This window comes from Acomys minous, assembly GCF_964271855.1.
Source record: "Acomys minous genome assembly, chromosome: 9".
NCBI lineage: Eukaryota > Metazoa > Chordata > Mammalia > Rodentia > Muridae > Acomys > Acomys minous.
In genome coordinates this window covers 39793659-39816640 of record NC_140490.1, presented here as the reverse complement: position 1 = coordinate 39816640, position 22982 = coordinate 39793659, and the positions used below count along the sequence as shown (strand labels likewise).

General features: G+C 45.3%; 1 protein-coding gene and 1 long non-coding RNA gene across 2 annotated transcripts; one reads left to right on the top strand and one right to left on the bottom strand.

Annotated features, from left to right (window-relative positions):
- Nucleotides 1-4419: 4419 nt before the first annotated feature.
- LOC311605362 lies at nucleotides 4420-9767 on the bottom strand. The gene is made up of 3 exons (XR_014781907.1): nucleotides 9628-9767; nucleotides 5402-5493; nucleotides 4420-4726 (listed from the first exon to the last, which is right to left on the bottom strand). It is a non-coding gene; the product is annotated as an uncharacterized lncRNA (long non-coding RNA).
- On the top strand, nucleotides 9536-19476 carry CAMLG (calcium modulating ligand). Its single transcript, XM_084795824.1, has 4 exons — nucleotides 9536-9829; nucleotides 11906-12366; nucleotides 14240-14305; nucleotides 18902-19476. The coding sequence occupies exons 1-4, from the start codon at nucleotides 9664-9666 to the stop codon at nucleotides 19091-19093; spliced, it is 885 nt and encodes a 294-aa protein (XP_084651950.1). The 5' UTR covers nucleotides 9536-9663; the 3' UTR covers nucleotides 19094-19476.
- The last annotated feature ends 3506 nt before the right edge of the window (nucleotides 19477-22982 follow it).

The window sequence follows — 22982 nt, the reverse complement described above, 5'->3', positions numbered from 1 at the left end:
AGAACCAATCCTACTGTGCCTGAAGGCAAAGGTCCAAAAACACCAGTATTTAATTTGTAACATTCAACCTGAGGAGTTAGGGTAAGAGACATATTTGAAGCCAGATCCAAGGCTGCACTGCCTTCAGTAGCATGCATTAGATCGCTAACACTCAGTTCCCGTTTTCCTGCGGGTTTGTCACTTCCTGACTGGCCAAAGGAATTCGGTTGGCATTGTTTACGGGGGCCCGAGCCGATGGCCCCCTCCTGTCGTTTTTCGTTGGCAAGATATTGCCTTGCACATTTCGCTTAGATTGACAATCCCGAGCCCAGTGTTTCCCTTTTCCACAGCGACTACAGTACCCTGGGAGTCTTGGTACCTCATTACCATTATAACCAGAACCCCCCTGTTTTTTTTTATGAGTTACGTTTTTTCCTGGGTTAGTGCGCCTTCTATTTCTACAGTTTCTTTGCACATGACCGATTTGACCGCAATTAAAGCACCGAGTATTATGATATCTGGGCTCTCTGACTAAAGCTTGTTCCACAATATTATTCTGATATTTTTGAGAGTTGATATTAACTGTCTCCTTTACCCAGTCATCTAATGGAGCGCCTCTTTCCTTTAACGGTCTAAGCACCTTCTTACATTCAGCATTTGCATTTTCATAAGCCATGATAAGTTTTAATGCCTTTTTGTTATCAGAATCTGGCATCGCCTTATCCATAGCAGATCCTAATCTCTGCAAAAATTCTGTAAAGGGCTCCAGAGGTCCTTGGAACACCTTAGTAAAAGAAATAGTTGTTTTCCCAGGTTCCTCTACCAGCTCCCAAGCTCTCAAGGCTGCCTTACGACATTGTTCAATCACTCTATCGTTAGCTTGAATTTGTTCTCTCATGTTAGTATATGGTCCATCACCAAGTAACTGATCTCTATTAATATTTATTCCCTGTGCGATATTTTTTTGTTCTATTTTTATAGCCTCTGTTCGCCACCATGATAACCACTGTAACTGTTGTGCTGCTTCCAATACCGCTGAAACTAAATTTTTTCAATCTTGGGGAACAAGTCTATTCTGATAGGCCCAGCTGTTTAACGTTTGTTTAACGAAGTTAGAATGCATACCATATCTGATGATGGATTCCTTAAAATGTTTTAAATCCATCATGTCTACAGGACACCAGGCTATTTCGTCATGACCCTCAGCACCATTTGGCTCGATTACATGTCTTACAGTGACTGGAAAAGCTGAAGGTGCCTGGGTGACTGTGGAAGTATCCTCCACTGGTACATTTACTTCCAAAGACCTTTTGGTCGGTCTGGCTTCCTTTGCCTTTGGTTTCTGACCTTCTCTACCCTTTTTAACCAAAGGTGCCTTCTGCTTTTCCAGCCCTTCCACTTTTCTCTGTATTTTGTCTATTTGTTCAGTCAAGTCAGTAATTCTTTCCAAAAGGATAGAGCTTATTGACTCTTCCTGATTTTTTTGGCTTTCCGGTCTCTCTATTTTCTGTCCTTCATCACTACCAAATGTCAAAAATTCTATCCGTTTTTCCATCTCTTCATTTTTATACCTCAGCCTTTCTATCTGTCCAGTCAAATCTGCAATCTTTTCCAAAAGGATAGAACTTACTGACCCTTCCGGCTTTTTTATGCCATTAGCCTGTCTTCTAATCCTTTTAAGCATGAAATATTGTAATAAAAGGACAATGAGAAAACAAAGAATTCCCTCTAAGTATAATGCAGGAAAGAGTTTTGCAACAGCAGTTGCAATTTTGCCAATACCCTGAAACAACATTTCTATCCCGTGGAATACTGAATCTTCCCTCATATCATTAGGGATTGTGGAACCCATCGGGCCCCACGTTGGGCGCCAGATGTTGGCTCAGTTTATTAACAATTAAACTTTATTATACAACCCAACTAGCATATACAAGAAGGAAAAAAAGGTTAAAGGGACAGAAGATTAAAACCTCCTGGAATCCGTTCGGCAGGACGGGTCCTTAGGTGTCTCAGTCCCACGAGCTGGTCCGGTCCTTTCCTCTCTCTCCGCGCCTTCTTCTTCTTCCTCTCTACCTCTTGTTTTTCTCTCTCCCCCACCTTCCCAGTCATATGCAAAGGGCGGTCCCTTCTCCCTTCGAGGGTCAATTAGGAAAACAATAGCCACGGTGGGGTTCCTAGGTAGGCTTCCTGAATTCCAAGCCCAGGAAGGCTCCAAACAGTCTCTCACAAGGTATTCATGGTGTGCCCCAAGGATAAAGCCCGTCAAGACTGCTTCCACCTGAGACAAAGCTTAATCTTTCCCACAGCTGAGGAGCTCAAGAGCAAACCGCCAAGAGCCAGAGCTAAAGCCCCTTCTACTGCTAGGGGTTGTCTTAAATACCCCTCAACTCAAAGTCCCTCTTATTCTTTAACCCTTTCAGCTGGTTTCTTGCTCTGCCTCTTGACCTAGGGTTAACTTTATTTATTTATTATTTTGTTTTTTCAAGACAGGGTTTCTTTGTGTAGCCTTGGCTGTCCTGGACTTGCTTTGTAGACCAGGCTGGCCTTGAAGTCACAGGGATCCGCCTGCTGCTGCCTCCACCCCCACCCCCCACCCCTGAGTGCTGGGATCACAGGCTCACAGTGAAGTCAGCCCCTCAGTGTCCTTGCTCATCGTTCTCTTCAATTATGTGACAGTGGACCTGGGAGCCACTGACTCAACCCCTAGTTCTCTAGGCTAAGAACATCTGAACCAAGAAACTGACGCCATCTCTCTCAGAGAGGCCTCGAACACTGTGCCAGATTTTAAAACAGCTTTATGGAGCTGGGCGTGGTGGTGCACACCTTTATTTATTTTTTATTTTTTTGGTTTTTCGAGACGAGGGTTCTCTGTGTAGCCCTGGCTATCCTGGACTCACTTTGTAGACCAGGCTGGCCTTGAACTCACAGCAATCCGCCTGCCTCTGCCTCCTGAGTGCTGGGATTAAAGGCGAGCACCACCATGCCCGGCCGGTGCACACCTTTAATCCCAGTGCTTGGGAGGCAGAGGCAGGTGGGTTGCTGTGAGTTCGAGGCTAGCCTGATCTACAAAGAGAGTTCCAGGATAGCCAGGGCTACACAGAGAACCCTCGTCTCCAAAAACAAACAAACAAACAAGCTTTACGGAGGTATAATTGATACCATGTTTTACAGCCAGTGGCTGATTGGTTGGTTTGTTTTATTTATTGATTTTTTTTGTTTTGTTTTTTGAGACAGGATTTCTTTTCTTTTTAAGATTTATCTATTTAGGGGGCTAGAGAGATGGCTCAGAGGTTAAGGACACTGACTGCTTTTCCAGAGGTCCTGAGTTTAATTCCCAGAAACCACATGGTGGCTCACAACCATCTATAATGTGATCTGATGCCCTCTTCTGGCCTGCAGGTGTATATTCAGGCAGAGCACTGTAGACATAATAATAATAATAATTTTAAAAATGTATCTATTTAACCAGGCTGTGGTGATGCATGCCTTTAATTCCAGCACCTGGGATATAGAGGCAGGCAGATTGCTATACGTTTGAGGTTAGCCTGGTCTACAAAGTGAGTCCAGAATAGCCAGGGCTACACAGAGAAATAATGTCTTGAAAAACAAAACAAAATACTACAATAATAAAAAAGAGCAGCCGGGTGTGGTGGCACATGCCTGTAATCCCAGCATTCGGGAGGCAGAGACAGGTGGATTGCTGTGAGTTTGAGGCCAGCCTGGTCTACAAAGTAAGTCTAGGACAGACACAGAGAAACCCTGTCTCGAAAAACCAAAAACCAAAAAATAAAAAAAACCAAACCAAACAACCAAAACAAAACAAAATCAAGAAACAAACAAAAGAAAAGAAAAGAAAAGAAAGAAAGAGCTTGGTCTCTTTCTACCTCTTCCTCTGTCTCTGTCTCTCTCTGGGGTACCCCTCCCCGCTCTCTCTTTCCCCATGTTCATTTAATAAACCTTATATATTCTAATATATGGCATCTGGTACCTTATTAAACATAAAATTGGTGCCGTGAAACTCTGAAACAAAATCCAGAGGACCATTCCATTGTCTAAATCTGAATTTCTTTCTCTACTTCTCTACGTCCTGCTCTCCCACTTCCCGCACTTGCCAGGAGCCACCTGTGAGGAAGGCTTCAAAAAAAAAGAAAGAAAGAAAGAAAGAGAAAAAAGAAAGCAGCAGGGCACGGTAGCATACACTGTCATCCCAGCACTCTGGGAGGCAGAGGCAGGTGGAGCTCTCTGAGTTGGAGGTCATCCTGGTCATCAAGGCTTGTCCACAACTGCCAAGGTTACACAGAGAAACTCTGTCTCAGAAAAACAAACAAACAAACAAATGAACTGTAAGAGGAGCCTGGATAGAAAGAGATGGCTCAACCGTAAAGAGTACATGTTGTCCTTTCAGGGGACTAGAATTCAGTTCCTAACACCCACATCATGTTAGTGCAAAACCATTTATAATTTAATTAATTTATGTATTTTACGTGTGAATGTGCTATCTCATAGATATACAAGCATGCCTTCAGGCCAGAAGAGGCCATCAGATCCATTATAGATGGCTGTGAGCCACCAAATGCTTGCGGGGAGTTGAACTTCGGACTGCTGGAGGGGCAGCCAGTGCTCTTAACCGCTGAGCCATCTCTCCAGCCTCCCATTTATACATTTATAACTGCAGTTCCGGAGTCCTCTTCTGGCCTCTGCAAAAACTGCATTCATGTGATGAACATACATACACACAGGTAAGTACCTAAAAAAAAGAAAAGAAAGGAAAAAGCTGAGAGCCAGGCGTGGTGGCACAAACCTTTAGTCTCAGCACTTGGGAGGCAGAGGCAGGCGGATTGCTATGAGTACCGGGCCAGCCTGGTCTACAAAGCTAGTCCAGGACAGCGAAGGCTACACAGAGACACCCTGTCTTGGGGGCTTGGGGAGCTGAATGAGCATGCCCAGGAAAAGGAGTTGTTTGTTTGTTTTGAGGCAGGATTTCTCTGCGTATCCCTGGCTGTCCTCAAACTCATTCTAGAGACCAGGCTGGCCTTGAACTCAGAGAGTGATATTTCCAAAAACTTTCCCCATACCATATTCATTTCATATCAACCAAAACAATGTGGTGATTTGGGTAGTAGTGACCCCCACAGGCTCATATACTTGAGTGCTTAGTCACTAAGGACTGGCACTACTTGAGAAGAGTTAGGAGTGTGGCACTTGTTGGAAGTGCACAGGTGGGGTTTTGAGGTTTCAAAAGCCCATGCTAGGCTCTCCCCCCCCCCCACTCCCTCTCCCCCTCACCCCCCTCCGTGTGTGTCTCTCTTTCTTCCTCTTTCCCCCCTCCCCCCCACCCCTCAGATCAGGATGTAAGATCTGAGCTAAGGTTCCAGCACCGTGTGTGCTGTCATGCTCCTCAGCAGGATGGTCATGGACTCACCATTTGAAAGTCTAAGCAAGGCCCAAGTTAAAAAGCTTCTTTTATAAGAGTTGTCTTGGTCATGGTGTCTCCTCACAGCAGTAGAACAGTGGCTAAAACAATAGGATTGGCCTTTTAGTTTTTTTTTTTTGAAGCACAATGTACTTGTACACAAATATCAGTTACTCTTTGTCCAAATAGGAAAAGGAGGCATGGGCCCAAATAGCAGCATTTCAATTTGCTTCTGTTTTTTGTTTTGTTTTGAGTCAGACCTGGGACAAGTAGCTCAGGTATCTATTTAACATATCAAAGCAGAGCTGGCTCCAGGTTCTCCCAGCATCCCTCAGTCTCTACCTGTTGCAAAGACAAGCTGCCATACCTTTCCCTGTGCCATGAACTCCCCATGCCCCAGAGGCTCTTCCCTATAGAATCCAGACATTTTGTGCTCTCCTCTCTCTCTGTCTGTCTCTGCAGTTCTCTCTTCTGTTAAAGGAAGTTTGTTATTTTTTTAAAAAAAAGATTAGCCAGGCGTGGTGGCGCACACCTTTAATCCCAGCACTCGGGAGGCAGAGGTAGGCGGATCGCTGTGAGTTCGAGGCCAGCCTGGTCTACAAAGCGAGTCCAGGACAGCCAAGGCTACACAGAGAAACCCTGTCTCAAAAAACAAAAACAAAACAAAACAAAAAGATTTATTTATTATGTACACAGTGCTCTGCCTGTATGTACATCTGGATGCCAGAAGAGGGCATCAGATCACATTATAGATGGTTGTGAGCCACCATGTAGTTGCTGGGAATTGAACTCAGGACCTCTGGAAGAGCAAAGCACTCAGTGCTCTTAACCACTGAGCCATCTCTCTAGCCCCAGAGGAAGTTTTAATTATGTTGTAGGAAAGGTTTTTCCTCCTGGCCTTAAGCTTCCAGAATAACGACTCGTGAGACTCAAGGTAATTGTTTATAAATACCCAGGTCATATAACTAGACTCTTCTCTGATAGCTCATAACTTAAAATAATCTTTAAATGCCATATTATGTAAGTCTCTGAGTTTTGAAGACCATCTATCTATACACATTTACATAGTGCATAATCATTGTCTATCTATAATATATCTGAATACACAAACTTTGCTTGTTTCTGGCTATTCACTATCTGTTTAACATAGGATGTATATTTCTATGATAAACTAGACTGGGGACAAAGACCGGGTACAGTCCTAAGAGTAGAGGCCCCAATGCCTCTACCCTTCCCCACCCCCTCAGTGCCACTACTCTTTTTTTTTTTCCCAAGACAGGATTTCTCTGTGCAGCCTTGGCTGTCCTGGACTTATTCTGTAGACCAGGCTGGCCTCAAACTCACAGAGAACGGCCTACATCTGCCTTCCAAGTGTGCCACCATGCCTGGCACCTCTACTTTTAAACTGAATGACAAAATTATACTGCCCGAACACCTTCAAACTAATCCGATTACTCAGGCTTGACTCCTTCCTTGGGTTTTTCATCGGCATCGTAGGCTTTAGGGAGTCTCCTCAGCTGGTGCTTCACAAAAAGAGGTACCAAGTCTACACTGAAGAAGTGCACAAGCAGCCAAAACATCCAACTCAAAAACATTTCCATTGCCTCCCAAAGATCTGCCATGCCCACACAGTCAGCCCTGCTCAGCAGAGCTGTAGACATCACTCAAGTCAAGTCAAGCCGGTGTGTGCTAATATGCTTGCATTTTCTGGATGTCTCCTAGAAAGATTTTTAGCTTGTTGTGGTTCATTCATGAATGTTTGTGCCAATTTGGTTCCAAGCAAGTGACATAATTAAAATCATATGGATACATATGGTCATAAACATTAACATTCTTATGACTTTCAGATTTTTAAAAATTTATTTTATTTCATGTGTTTTGCCTGCATGTTTGTCTGTGTTGGGTCCCCTGGAACTGGAGTTCACAGCTGTGAACAGCCATGTGTTGCTGGGAACTGAACCCTGATCCTTTGAAAGAACTCTTAACTGCAAAGCTATTTCTCCAGCCCATATACTTCAGATTTATCACTTATTGTGTTTGTTTTTTTGGTTGTTGTTGATTTCTAAAAATTACTTATTACTGATTTTGTGTATATGGTGCATTGCCTGCAGCAGCCAGGAGAGAGCATTAGGTCCTGTGGAAATGGGTTACAGCCAATTGTGACCTGCCATGTGGGTATGGGGAACAGAACCTTAGGTACTCTGGAAGAACTGCCAGTGCTCAACAGTTGAGCCATCTTTCCAGGCCCATTGACCGTTGAGACAATGCCTCACCACACACCCCTGGCTGGCGTAGAATTCACTAAGCAGACCACACTGGCAGGAACTCACGGATATGCCTCGTTTGTCTTCCTGTTGCTGGCTTTAAAAAGCTTTTGAAACCTCATCTCTCTAGCCCAATTATCTGCTTTTGGTCAGGTGTATACTCCCAGACATGAATTTCCTGTTGGTTCCAATTATTCATTTTTCTGTTTAAACTGTCTCATCTTTGTGTAGTAGGAGCCAGTTAGGTTCCTTGGTTATTATTTCATAACTGTCTTGCATGTTGATATGACAAGCCAGCCAATCTAATAAAAGGTCTTTTAGATAGCAAGAAAATTGAGTTAAACAGTATGTTCTGTTTTGACTTTTGAGGTGTGTGTGTGTTAAATTTAATCTTTTATTTTTATCCTAGCTTAAAGAGACAGAGTCACACTGCAGAATCTGCTATGAAAAAAAGACAAAGCTGGGCGTGGTGGCGCACACCTTTAATCCCAGCACTCGGGAGGCAGAGGCAGGCGGATCACTGTGAGTTCGAGGCCAGCCTGGTCTACAAAGCGAGTCCAGGACAGCCAAGGCTACACAGAGAAACCCTGTCTCAAAAAACAAAACAAAACAAAACAAAACAAAACAAAAAGGACAAGCCCCGCCCTGCAGCCTCCATTTTCCTTCCTAATATGAGTGTAAAATGAGCCTCCTTACTGCCATTTTACCCTTCAGGCAGGGGGTTAGCTCTCATTCATTTATTTATTTATTTATTTATTTACTTATGTGCACTGTTATGAAGGTGTCAGAGTCATAGGATCTGGAGTTACAGACAGTTGTGAGCTGCCATGTGGGTGCTGGGAATTGAACCTGGGTCCTCTAGAAGAACAGACAGTGCTCTTAACTGCTGAGCCATCTCTCCAGCCCTTAGCTCTCTTTTTGTAGGAAAACACAGAAGGCACTGGGTGGAGAGCTGCACTTTATTCAAAGGGCCAGAGAGCTGAGAACTCGGAGAGTTAGAATTCTTTAAAAAAAAAAAGTTTTAACACTCCATGTCAAACTAGCAGGTTTTTTGTTTGTTTGTTTTCGAGATAGGGTTTCTCTGTGTAGCTTTGGCTACTCTGGACTTGTTTTTGTAGACCAAGCTGGCCTCACACTCCAGAGTGTGGACGGCGTGTCACACCACGGCAGGCTCCAAACTAGCAGTTTTACAAGGAATGGCACAGTTAATTTTAATTGCTAAAGCTTGCACTTCCCGAAATACTAAATCTGGTTAATCTTAACGGGTTTTAACTCTTTGGATTTCAGCTCTCCACCACCGAGCAGGAGAGGAAACTCGGAACAAACAGGTTATTAACAATGTATGTAGAAGAAACTACTAGTGTATACTGCAGGATCCTTTCTATAATATAATACAAACATCAAAGTCCCCCTCTACAAGGACATTTAATTAACTGGGCTGCACGTGAGAAGACTAAGGAGAAGGGGATTAGGGAGTGTTGGCAAGTTAGAGACAGGGACAGGGAAGTGACTGGGAAAATCCAGCCGAAGCGCTGTAAAGAACTAGCCCCACCACGACCACCATCAAATCACAGCGCCCCGTTCCCGGAAAGCGTCGCACTCGCAGTTACGTATCCAAGGAGCAAAGACACGTGAAGACCGCTAACAAGCTCCAGCCGCTGCAACCTCCATTTTCTTTCCTGGCAGAGAATAAAATGGCCTTGTTCCTCACTGGCATTTCACCCATCAGTAGGACGTCGGTCTCTTCACCTTCGAGAGCACCTGTGAGGTAGCCTGGTGCTGAGGAACAAGAGCCCTGCGAGCCAACCTAGGAAGGGAGAAACTTTGAGCCCGGGCTGCCCTCACTGAACATGGCGGCAGAGCCTCGTGCAGGCCGTCAGCGCATGCTCACTCCTCAGTACCGCCCCTTAGGGGCGGAACTATGGTGGGAGTGGGACGGAGCTCTGCGGCCCTGCCTTAAGTCATTCTTACCTTTGGCTTCACCCTGCTCCTGATTGTAGAACAAGCATGGAGCCGGTTACTGTGGCCCCCGACGGCGAGGACAGGCCCGCAGCCCCCTCCGGCATGTCGGCCTCTCAGCGTCGAGCAGAGCTGCGGAGGAGAAAGCTGCTCATGAACTCTGAGCAGCGCATCAACCGGATCATGGGCTTTCACAGGCCTGGCAGCGGCGCGGGTGAGAGCCTGGGTTTCCCGTCTCCCGCCCACCCCCTTTGAATCTTCAAGATCCTCCCCCCCCTACTCCCACCCCTTCAGCTCGCAAAGCTTTGGACCCCACAATGCACTCTGACCGTGCTCTGTCCTCGCCCCTTAGGTGGCGACCCATGTTATAACGTCACTCAATCCCAGGACGTTCCTTGTTGCTTCCTATTGGATCCTCGCCCCGAGATTGTCTCCACCCTGGCCACAGAGCCTTCGTTCCTGAGTCTCCGTGTCCTGTTATCTGGGACAGCTCCTTTAGTCCTTATTCCTCGCCTTTCTTGAAGGCTGCGTACTTTATCCCCAGACTTACCGTCCCACTGCACCCCCAGGGAGATGGTTTTCATATACGCTCCAAATGCTTTTCCTTCCAGTTCCTCCCCTGACGTCTGCCTTTTGCCTTTTGCTTTGTAACTTTTGTCTACCCACATCAGTTTGTCATTACTCAAATACTGGCTAGTCCGTCCTTTGTGGATCGGGGACCCGTATAGTCATATCTTGGTGGCTGGGGTTAGTGCCTTCAACATTGTCACTTATGATTCTTCTAGAAGGGGTGGATATATATGAGTGATCATTCTTTATAGATTGTCCCTAAGGATGAGATTTCCTTTCATTAGTTGAGAGTGCACCACTCATTTCAATAACTGCATTTACCCTAAAGGAAGCTCATCGCTCTTGCAAAGTTGTGTCCAGTCCATTGCTTTCTTGAACACAGTTGCATATAACTCTGCTCGACTTCTCTAAGTTCCTATTGGAGTGTTTCCATCAGTCACTGTTTGCAAGCTTGGTAGAACTCAGATTTCTGCGAGGCATTAAACTTCGAGACAGTACAAATGGGAGTTGCATTTTCAAACCGTCTAAAACAGTACAAGGAACATTTTCTGTAGTGCTCGATCTTAAGACATCTTTAAAGGACTGGTGTTTGTCTCTCTTAAATCATTTTATTTTTCTACTCTTTTTTAAAAAGATTTATTTATTATTTATTACATATACAGTGCACATTAGATCACATTATAGATGGTTGTGAGGCACCATGTGGTTGCTGGGAATTGAACTCAGGACCTCTGGAAGAGCAGTCAGTGCTCTTAACCACTGAGCCATCTCTCCAGCCCCTCTTTTTCTACTCTTTTGCTTTGCAAATTTGCTCATTTTTAGAGTCCTTTCTATAAAAATTAGAACAGCATCCTAAAAGTGCCTGCTCATGGCTGCCCAGGGACAGCATCCGTGGTTGTAGGCATGCCACACCCTGTGCACACAGCGTTCCCTGGACTCAGTAATGTAACTGTGAAATAGAAACCTTAAGAAACTTTAATGATTTTATGTTCTTATCAGTATCAGTTAGTGCAAGAAATTCAGTCATATCTCTGGGTGTTTTGTCTGTGAAAGAGTTGTTCTTTATTCTTGGCGTCATCCCTTACTCTCTTTGCTTGTTTGCTTCCCAGGTGTATTTTCTGTCCTCAGGTTTGACTACGTTCCTTGCCAGAGTTCTTTTCTGGGGTGGTGTATTTTTAAAGGTGAAGAGGAAGGAGCTAGTTTTGTTTTCTGCAGTCAGTGTGTATTTTGATTCAGAGACCAAGTTCTAGCAGTGTATTTTTGGTTTTTTGTTTTTTCTAAAGATTTATTTATTTATTTATTTATTTATTTATTTTTGGTTTTTCGAGACAGGGTCTCTCTGTTTTAGCCTTGGCTGTCCTAGACTCACTTTGTAGACCAGGCTGGCTTTGAACTCACAGCGATCCGCCTGCCTCTGCCTCCCAAGTGCTGGGATTAAAGGCGTGTGCCACCACCGACCGGCGATTTATTTATTATTTATACAGTATTCTGCCGGCATGTGTGCCTGCCTGCCACAGGAAGGCACTGGATCTCAGTACAGATGATGGGGAGCCACCGTGTGCTTGCTGGGAATTGAACTCTGGACCTTTGGAAGAGCTGATGGTGCTCTTAACCTCTGAGCCATCTCTTCATCTGGAACAGTGTATCTTTAAGTATTAGTGGTTGGTGTTTGTGAGTGTGTGTAATACACAAGGCTTTAATGTTTTTTTTTTTTCCGCAGAAGAAGAAAATCAAACAAAATCAAAGCCGCAGGACAGTGACAAACTGAACTCCTTCAGCGTTCCTTCGGTTTCAAAGAGGGTAGTGCTCGGCGATACCGTCAGTGGAGGAGCAACCGACCAGCCCTGCGGTGTGGCTGAAGTAAAGGGGACCCAGCTTGGGGACAAACTGGACTCATTCATTAAATCTCCAGAGTGCAGTGGTAGCGAGGGTGTTGAGCTCCGGCAGCGCGGCCGGAGTGACCTGACAGCGGACGCGGCCCCGAGGGCTTCGCGCCACAGCCTGGAACAGTACCTCTCCAGGTTTGAAGAAGCGATGAAGCTGCGCAAACAGCTTATCAGCGAGAAGCCGAGCCAGGAGGACGGAAGCGCAGCAGAAGAATTTGACTCTTTCCGAATATTTCGATTGCTGGGGTGTGCTCTTCTTGCTCTTGGCGTCAGAGCGTTTGTTTGCAAGTATTTGGTAAGGCAAGAGCTGCAAGTTAGCGACTAGGAAAAGACTAGGAAAAATGTAAGGTGAAGTGTAATAATGGGGATTACTTGCCAGCGTCAGCAGACCTATGGACCATTTGGAAGTGTATTATAAATCCTCTTATTCCTGCTACAGAACGGGAGCCTCTTAAGAGTAATTATTACTATCCGTCTACGCGCTGGCTACCATTTTACGTGCTCGTCTCACGTTGGCTCATGAACTATGTCTGCTTTTTCGAGACAGGGTCTCTCTGTGTAGCCTTGATTGTCCTGGACTCACTTTGTAGACCAGGCTGGCCTTGAACTCACAGCGTTCAGCCTGCCTCTGCCTCCCAAGTGCCGGCATTAAAGGCGTGAGCCCCCACCCCTGGCTATGAACTATATGTCAATTGAACCCAGAAGGACTCAGATTAATTTACTTACCCAAGATCACAGTAACTGACAGGTGGGGTGAAACCCACTTAAGTAGAATCTGTCAATAGGTTTGGTTGTCTCCCCGATGATAAATTGTTACCATAGCAATGATCAGCAGGGCTTTTACGATCTGAGCCGGGGGCGCCTCTTGTCAAAGGGTTCTGTGCTGCTGTGTGTTAAAGGCTGTTGTTTTTTTAAAAATAGATTTGTTTATCGTATGGGTATGAGTGTTTTGCATGTATACTTTGTATTGTTGGGTAACTGCAGAGGCAGAAGAAGGTGACAGAGCTCTGTGGAACCAGGGTTACAGGTGGTTGTGAGCCACCGTGTGGGCCTTGGGAACAGAACCCAGGTTTTCTGCAAGAGCAGTAAGGGCTCTTTCCCACTGAGCCGTCTCTCCAGCCCCTATGCCTCTTTTTTTTTTTCTTTTGTTTTGTTTTGGAGACAGGGTCTCTCTGTGTTAGTCTTTGCTGTCCTGGACTCACTTTGTAGACCAGGCTGGCCTCGAACTCACAGCGATCCACCTGCCTCTGCCTCCTGAGTGCTGGGATTAAAAGTGTGCGCCAACGCACAGGGTTCCCAGGCCTCATCTTCATTTGAGGATTTTTGGTTTTTTGCTTTTCTGGTTTTTTTCACTATCAGATACTCAGTTGTTTGCTTCTTGCTTCTGCCATACAACAGTGTTCGGTTTTTTTGTCCCCTTGATAACCTTTCACATCTTAGAAATAATTATGTAAATTAAGTGCCAATTTGATATTTTTCGCTTTGTGGAATATGTCAGACTGCCAAACTATTTTAAGAATAGCCCATCATTTGAGAGCCAAGCTGGATCTGTCAACTCTGCCCTGAACTCTGAGGACATGTGGCTTGTCTCTGAGTGCTAGGCTTTTTTTTGTGGGGTTCCCCCCCCCCCCCCCGCCCAAGACAGGGTTTCTCTGTGTAGCCTTGGCTGTCCTGGACTCACTTTGTAGACCAGGCTGGCCTCAAACTCACAGCAGTCTACCTGCCTCTGCCTCCCAAGTGTTGGGATTACAAGCGTGCGCCACCAAGCCTGGCTGAATTTGTCAGTCTCCTCTAGGGGAGGGAGATGTTACTGCACCACTAAATATCTAAAAGATAAGTTGTCCCCCAAAGGGGTTGCAACCCATGGTCAGAGAACTGTTGCTCTACAGAGACAGACCTTATCTCATACAAAGAAAACACATTTTTGTATGAGGGAACACATTTGGGGAGGGGCGCGCAGACAGGATTACATGGCTTGGGCGCGTTGATGGTTAGATAATCAGCCGTCCAGTTCCTCACTCTTCCACAGAAACAAGAATACTTCAAGTCGCTGCACTCAGCAGCCTCCTGTAATGTTTCGCTTGGAACTTACAGCCTTTGTTATGTTAACTTACTGTGCTGTGGATGATTCTGTTGGAAACACTTAACTTTATTTTCTGTCTTCACAGTCTATATTCGCTCCATTTCTTACTTTGCAACTTGCGTACATGGGACTATACAAATACTTCCCCAAGGTAAATTTAAGTCTCTTCTTAGTTACACTGTATGTACATTGACTCATGATTAAGTAATTGTCTACAATTTAATCTATCGGTGTGTGTGTGTGCACTTGTGTGTGTATGTAGGATATGTGAGTGTGGACGTGTTCTGTGTAGGTTGTGTGAACATGGATGTGCACTTGTGTGTGTATGTAGGATGTGTGAGTGTGGACGTGCACTTTGTGTGTGTGTGTGTGTGTGTGTGTGTGTGTGTGTGTGTAGGTTGTGTGAACATGGATGTGCACTTGTGTGTGTATGTAGGATGTGTGAGTGTGGGTGTGCACTTGTGTGTGTGTGTGTAGGATGTGTGAGTATGGGTGTGCACTTGTGTGTGTGTATAGGATGTGTGAGTGTGGGTGTGCACTTGTGTGTGTGTGTAGGATGTGTGAGTGTGGGTGTGCACTTGTGTGTGTGTATAGGATGTGTGAGTGTGGGTGTGCACTTGTGTGTGTGTATAGGATGTGTGAGTGTGGGTGTGCACTTGTGTGTGTGTGTAGGATGTGTGAGTGTGGGTGTGCACTTGTGTGTGTATAGGATGTGTGAGTGTGGGTGTGCACTTGTGTGTGTGTATAGGATGTGTGAGTGTGGGTGTGCACTTGTGTGTGTGTGTAGGATGTGTGAGTGTGGGTGTGCACTTGTGTGTGTATAGGATGTGTGAGTGTGGGTGTGCACTTGTGTGTGTGTGTGTGTGCACTTGTGTGTGTGTGTAGGATGTGTGAGTGTGGGTGTGCACTTGCGTGTGTGTGTAGGATGTGTGAGCATGGACGTGTTCTTTGTGTGTGTGTGTAGGTTGTGTGAGTGTGGGTGTGCACTTGCGTGTGTGTGTAGGATGTGTAAACATGGACGTGTTCTTTGTGTGTGTGTAGGTTGTGTGAACATGGATGTGCACTTGTGTGTGTATGTAGGATATGTGACTGTGGACATGCGTTTGTGTGTGTGTGTGTGTGTGTGTGTGTGTGTGTGTGTGTGTGTGTGTAGGATGTGAGTGTGGACAAGCTTTGGGAGAACTTTTAGGAGCTGGTTCTCTGTTGTCTTGGCTTCCAGGGGTCACACAGTAAACGCTTTACCTGCTGAGACTTCTTGATGGCTCATTACTAACTCATTTTAAGACCTTAAGGCCAAGCCGGGCGGTGGTGGTGCACACCTTTAATCCCAGCACTCGGGAGGCAGAGGCAGGCGGATCGCTGTGAGTTCGAGGCCAGCCTGATCTACAAAGCAAGTCCAGGACAGCCAAGGCTACACAGAGAAACCATGTCTCAAGACAAACAAACAAAAGACCTTAAGGGCTGGGAAGGCAGCTTAGTGGCTAACAACACATGCTGCTCCTGAGGACCCAGGCTTGATTCTCAACACCCACATCAGGTAGTTTGCAATTGCCTGTGATTCCAGCTCCAGTGGGATCCAACTCATTTGGCCACTGTGGGTACCTGCACTTACCAACACAGATACACATACACATAGTTAAAAATAAGTAGTTTTTTAATTGAAAAAAAGTCCTGAGCCGTGGGGTGGGGTGAGGGTGGGGTGGCTCACACCTGTAATCTCAGCACTCGGGAGGCAGAGGCTGAAAGATCGCTGTGAGTTTGAGGCCAGCCTGGTCTACAAAGTGAGTCTAGGACAGCCAAGGCTACACAGAGAAACCCTGTCTCAAGAAACAAAAAAGAAAAATGTCCTAAGAACCCAACTAGAACACTTGATGTGAGTTATTGCTGCAGGGCTAGGGCCAGCAAGACGGGTGGGCATGTAAAGTCAGCTCCCAAGGAGCCTGGCTTCAGTTGGATTGGAGGACTCACACCGGGGAGCAGAGAGTGGCCCGTGCAAGGTGCCCTTCACACTCACACCGGGGAGGAGCAGAGAGTGGCCCGTGCAAGGTGCCCTTCACACTCATACACAAATAGCTAGGCAGTCAATACACGTAATGAAAACATTGAGTGTGCTTTACCTGCCAGGGCTGATCTTCAGATTCATTGGGAAATTTAATAATTACATCTGTTGGTAAGAAATTAACTTTTAAACCAGGGACAGTGGTGCCCACCTGTAAACCCAGCACTCAGGAGGCAGAGGCAGGCAGATCTCTGTGAATTTGAGATTTGGGGTTAGCCTGGTCTACAAAGTAGATCCAGGCCTACACAGAGAAACTCTGTCTTGAAAAACTGAAAAAAAAAAAAAAAAGGGCTGGAGAGATGGCTCAGAGGTTAAGAGCACTGCCTGCTCTTCCAGAGGTCCTGAGTTCAGTTCCTGGCAACCACATGGTGGCTCACAACCATCTATAGTGAGATGTGGTGCCTTCTTCTGGTGTGCAGGCATGCATGTAGGCAGAATACTGTTTAAATAATAAATAAATCTTAAAAAATTATGTATGGGATGTGTGTGTGGTGTGTGTGGTGTGTTTGTATGTGTGTGCTCATCACACAAGCAAGCGAGTGATTGTGCCAGAACAGGGCATCATGTTCTAGAAGTAGAATTATTGCACGTGTGAGATGCCCCGTGTGCCTTCTGCTAACTGAGCTCTGCAAGAGCCGTAAAGGCTCCTCAACACTGGGCCGTTTTTTGTAACACAATACTGCGCTGAACAGTATTTATTGTTTTAATATTTGTTTCTTTATTTAACTCTGTTGATAGAGAATCTTTGTTTTTCTGTTTGTTTTTTGGTTTTTTTTGGTTATTTTGGTTTTGGTTTTTCGAGACAGGGTTTCTCTGTGTAGCCTTGACTGCCCTGGACTCGCTTTTGTAGACCAGGCTGGCCTCAGACTTACAGTGATCTGCCTGCCTTTGCCTCCTAAGTGCTGGGATTAAAGGCGTGCGCCACCATCGCCCAGCTGGGAACCTTTGTTATCTCTGTACTTGGTGTATTATGACTAAAGCAGCTAAGAATATTCTTTTTTTTCCCCTCCTCCTCCTCCTTCTTTTTCTTTTTTTTTTTTTTCAGTTTTTCGAGACAAGGTTTCTCTGTGTAGCCTTGGCTGTCCTGGACTCACTTTGTAGACCAGGCTGGCCTCGAACTCACAGCGATCTGCCTGCCTCTTTTTTGGTTTTCTGAGACAGGGATTCTCTGTGTGTTCCTGCTTGTCCCGGAACTAACTCTATAAGCTAGCCCAGAACTCAGATTCTCCTGCCTCTGCCTCCCACGTTCTGGGATTAAAGATAGGTGCCACCCCACCAGGCAAGAATATGAGTTTTTTTTTTTTTTTGTGGACCTAAGTTTTCATTTGTATTAGTTGACTATATAGCTTTTTATATATTTAAAATTGCTGAGGCATCAATGGGTATTTAGTGATAGTAAATAAAAATTTAAAGCTCATCTTTGAATCCCTTTTAAAACTGAGGCTAGGAATGTAACACCAGTTCCAGGGCATCTACTGTCCTGGCGTCTGTGGGCATCAGGCGTGCATGTGGTAGGTCAATATACATGTAGGCAAAACACCCATATATATAAACTAAATAGCTTTACAGAAGTGAGCCTAGTGTCGGGACAGTCAGCCCTGGTGGTGAGGTGTCTCTCTGGCATGCGTGAAGCTCTGCGTTTGAGCCTCAGCAGCACACGAGTCCAGGCACGGCGGCTCATGCCTGTGATCTGAGCCCCTGGGACGGGCAGGAAGAAGGATCGATAAGTCTTAGGTATCTAGCCAGTCTGAGGCCAGTCTGGGGTCATGAGACTCTGCCTCAAGAACCTAGCTAACTATTTTTAAATGACACCAGAAGCTTAGTGAATGGATGTCTCTTTCCCTGAGAAGTCTGCCGAGCTGCGCAGTGACGTCCATCACATGAGCAGCAGGCTCTGCTTCTTTCACAGCTGTCAGGGTCCTGCATGAGGTCCCCGTGGTTTTGTTTGCAGTGACCCACTCTGCAGTACAGCTAGATTCTTCTGCTTCTGGCTTTCGTTGTCATGAGACAGGCTTAGATGGACTTCCCCTCTGCCTCTGCCAAGCTCCTGCTCATCTGTGAGGGCTGGTCATCTCTACTCTGACGGCCTTCCGCCTGTGGTTTTGTACTCGGTGATGTGCTGGGCATCGAACCTCTCCATCCCTTATGTTTTAGTTACACGAGACACCAGGGCAGTCTCAGTGCCATTTGAATCCCACGTTATCATTTCATTCATGTGGTGATTCATGTGGTGGGTACTTGCAGCCTGACAAGTGAGATGTTTCTGTTTCTTGCCTTGTGCTGTTACATGTCTCCAAAGTTGTTACTTTAGTCTTGCTTCCAAAATAACATAGTCAATTAAATAGTTAGGGTCTCTCTACAGGGCCCTGGTTGTCCTGGAACTCATTGCACTGGCCTTGAACTCACAGAGATCTGCCTGCCTCTGCCTCCTGAACGCTGGCATTATAGGTGTGCACCACCATGCCTGGGAAAAAAGACAGTTAGAAAAATAGCCGGGGACTGTGTTGCCTGCTGTTGCCTGGTGATTCTCTGATTTACCTAGTCGGTGTGCAGTATATGTTAGCATGTTGCTGTTCTGACACTCCATTAGCAGTTGCGGTGAGGAGGGACAGCTGCCTCAGTCATGTTTATACAGAGCACATGTAGTCTGCCGGGAGTGTACGGTTAACTTTTTTCTTCTCCGCACAGGGCGAAAAGAAGGTAAAGACCACAGTTCTGACGGCTGCGCTGTTGCTCTCTGGAATCCCTGCCGAGGTGATAAACCGCTCCATGGATACCTATAGCAAAATGGGCGAGGTCTTCACAGACCTCTGTGTCTACTTTTTCACTTTCATTTTTTGTCATGAACTGCTCAATTACTGGGGTCCTGAAGTACCCTGAAACCTGAACAACTCAAGTTTACAAAGTGGAAGCAATTTCTCTTCTACATTGCAGTGTCTCTAGAGGGGGCAAGAAATTCTCTTACTTTACAGGAAACCAAGTTATTACTTTCCCTAGTTTAAAAGGATTGAGTTTGTATCAGTGCTGGTGTGAGTATTCGAATAGAGTAACAGGCCGTTAATGATTTCCCTTATTTAATTAGGAAGCCAGTCTCATGCCGCTCTCTAACTTGTGAGTTTTGTAATCCCCTGTGGGACTGCGCTAGCACTTGGAAGGGAGGAGATAAACGTGTTCTCAGCCTGCCCAAAGGACTATACCTTGTATTTGTGTCATTCTGTCCTGAGAAATGGAGCCATCCTAAAAATAAAGTGAATGAAATTGAACTGTCTTCTTATTTTTGGTTTTTCAAGGTAGGGTTTCCTTGGGTAACCCTGAGTTTCCTGGAGCTCACTCTGACCAGGCTGGCCTTGAACTCACAGAGATCCTCCTGCCTCTTGTAGTTCTTGGATTAAAGGCGTGTGTCACCACTGCCCGGCTGAATTGTCTAAAAGTAAGTCTGCACATTTTAGTTTTAAAAATTTTAACACAAAGCCTGAAACAGGTAGCCGGTGTTTTCCTTTCCTGAGTAATGTACAAATTAAAGGAAGAAATGGTGAAAGGTCGCACATGTGGGTGGCAATGACAGAATGCTTTAATCTCTGACATCTTGAGTGGTGTTGGGGAATTATATGAGTGAATACAAAAGGTATTTATTTTAAAAAAAAAATGGTGGTGGTGCACACCTGTAGTCCCAACACTTGGGGAGGCAGAGGCAGGCAGATCTCTGTGAGTTCGAGGCCGGCCTGGTTTACAAAGTAGTCCAGGGCAGCCAAGGCTACACAGAGATACACTGTCTCAAAAAACCTAAAGAAAGAGCCCATATTGTGTGCATCTTATATTAATCTCTGTTTTGTTTATAGTTATCCATTTTTATTTTATGTGTATGACTGTCCTACTTGCATATTTGCCTCTGGACCGTGTGCGTATCTAATACTTGCAAAGGCCAGAAAATGCTGTTGTGATCTTTTGTCTTGTCTTGCTGTGTTGCAACCAAACTCAGGCCTTGTGCACACTAGCTTAGTGGTTTGACATTAAACTACATGTCCAAGTATTTTTTTAAGATTGTTTTTAGTGGATTTATTAATTTTATTTTGTGTGTTTTATCTGCATGTCTGTATTGCACCATATGTGTACTTGGTGCCTGTGGAGGTAAAAAGAGGGCATTGGATTTCCTGAAACTATAGTTAAGAACGAGTATGAGGGGCTGGAGAGATGGCTCAGAGGCTAAGAACACTGTCTGTTTTTCCAAAGGTCCTGAGTTCAATTCCCAAGCAACCACATGGTGGCTCACAACCATCTGCAATGAGATCTGGTGCCCTCTGCTGGCTTGCAGGCACACATGCAGGCAGAATATTGTATAGATAATAATTACAAAAAAAAAAAAAAAAGAATGGTTGTGAACCACCATATTTAATGGGAATTGAACCCAGGCCCTCTGCAAGAGCAACAGGTGCTTTTAACCCCCGGGCCATCCTTTCAGCTCCTAGAATAGAATAGAAATGTTAAAGTGAGATCAGAGTAATTTAGGCAAGCAGTACAATAGCAGAAACACTTTAAGAAAAAGATATTTTATTTATTGCATATGAGTGCTTTATCTGCAGAAGAGGGTATCAGATCACATTATAGATGGTTGTGAGCCACCATGTGGTTGCGGGGAAATGAACTCAGGACCTCTGGAAGAGCAGGCGGCGCTCTTAACCACTGAGCCATCTCTCTAGCTCAGAAACACTCTTAACTACATTAGTGATCATATTAGTGGCTTTTCTGTTGATGTAATAAAACACCATGACTAATGTAACTTATGAGAGAGTTTATTGTTTTTTATTTTATTTCCTTTAAAATTTTTTGTTAGTCTTTCAAGACAGAGTTTCTTTGTGTAGCCCTGGATGTCCTGGAACTTGATCTGGAGACCAGCCTGGCCTTAAACTCACAAAGATCTGCCTGCCTCTGCCTCCCAAGTTCTAGGATTAAAAGTGTGGGCCACCTTAACCTAACCTCAAGTGCAATTCTTTTGTATTTTTAATTTTTTTTGGTTTTTGAGACAGGGTTTCTCTGTGTTAGCCTTGGCTGTCCTGGACTCGCTCTGTAGACCAGTCTGGCCTCGAACTCAGTGATCCGCCTGCCTCTGCCTCCTGAGTGCTGGGATTAAAGGCATGTGCCACCACCACGCCTGGCTTTCAAGTGCAAGTCTAAGCAGTATTGTAGGTGTGTTCATTTCAGAAGTGAAAGACCATTGTTTTCATCCCCATCTACAAGGCCCCATCCTCCAGTTTCATGACTGCAAATACTTTGGATTCTCCACTCTTGCTCATGTTTGTTCTCTGAAGTCCAGATTGCAGAAGCTTTTATTCCCCAGCTGTTGTCTTCTGGAGGTCTAGTGGGCATCTTAAACATTCCTTGACTGAAACAGAACTTCCATTTTTGTCCTCCCTTAGATCTGCTGCTGCTCCTATGCCCTTCTCACCGCTTGCCACAGTCCACAAGAGCACTTTCCCAGATCGTGCCCTGTCCTCCCTGCAGCTTATATAGGTTGATAGTCAGCCAGCTCATGTTCTGCATGAATGCTCTGATCATTCTCAGCTTCCTGTGGTTAAGACACTACTAGCCAGGCTGGAGAGATGGCTCAGAGGTTAAGAGCACTGCCTGCTGTTCTAAAGGTTGTGAGTTCAACTCCCAGCAACCATATGGTGGCTCACAACCATCTATAATGAGCTATGGTGCCCTCTTCTGGCCTGCGGAAGTACATGCAGGCAAAACACTGTATACTTAATAAACAAATCTTAAAAAGAAAAAAAAAGACACTACTAGCCTTAGGGCCTGCTTTCTGTCCTCCCCTTTCTTGAGACACGTTTACATCCTGTTTTCTAAGCTGGCCTCTGACTTTTGGCCGTAAGTGATCCTTCTGCCTGCACCTCCCAAGGGGCTGAGGCTGGGATCGCATAGGGTCTATTTTCCCATTCATACTGTGTCTGTCTGTGCCCAAGCAACTTGTGCTTCTGAAACTTGCAGCTTCTCTGACCACTCATGACGTTAGTGTAGGTGCTCACAAGGTTAAGATCTGGCACGGAATGGCAGACCTCACTGTCTCTGTGCCTTTAGAGTGCTGCTCACAACTTCCCAGGTGGGCTGCAGCCTGTAGGTAAAAGGCCAAGAAACTCAGCTTGGAATCTTAGTCCTTCATTTAATTGTTACAAAAGGCTTGCTGGCTGTAGGATGGTCCCGCAGGTAAGGGCACTTCCTACCAAGCCTACAGATCTGTGGTTGATCACTGGGACCCGCAATGATGGAAGAAGTGAGTTGACTCCAGCACGTTTTTCTGCCCTCCACATGTGCTGTGACATAAGTGTATGCACACTCACGGCACACAGGGGCATGTGCACTTAGAATAACATACAGAAGCTGATTGCTGTGCTGAGATTGAATATAAGGCTTCAGACACACAAGGCAAGTGCTCTGCTGTTGAATAGTAATAGCCAATTGCATGTTTTAAAGAAGTCAGGTAATAGAGGTAACATTCATTACAGTGAAACACACCAATTTAAAACACACAGTTTACTGGATTGTAGCAAATGTACGTATCTGTATAACCAAGACAGTGTAAGAAAGTAAAATAGTATAAATAGCATATATATGTATACGCGTGTGTGTATATATATATATACACATATGTGTGTATATACATATACATATACACACACATATATGTCTGGACTGGCATTGTAGACCAAGCTGGCCTCCCAGAGCGCAGTGATTAAAGGCATGAGCCAACCACGCCCAGCCTGTTTTTGAT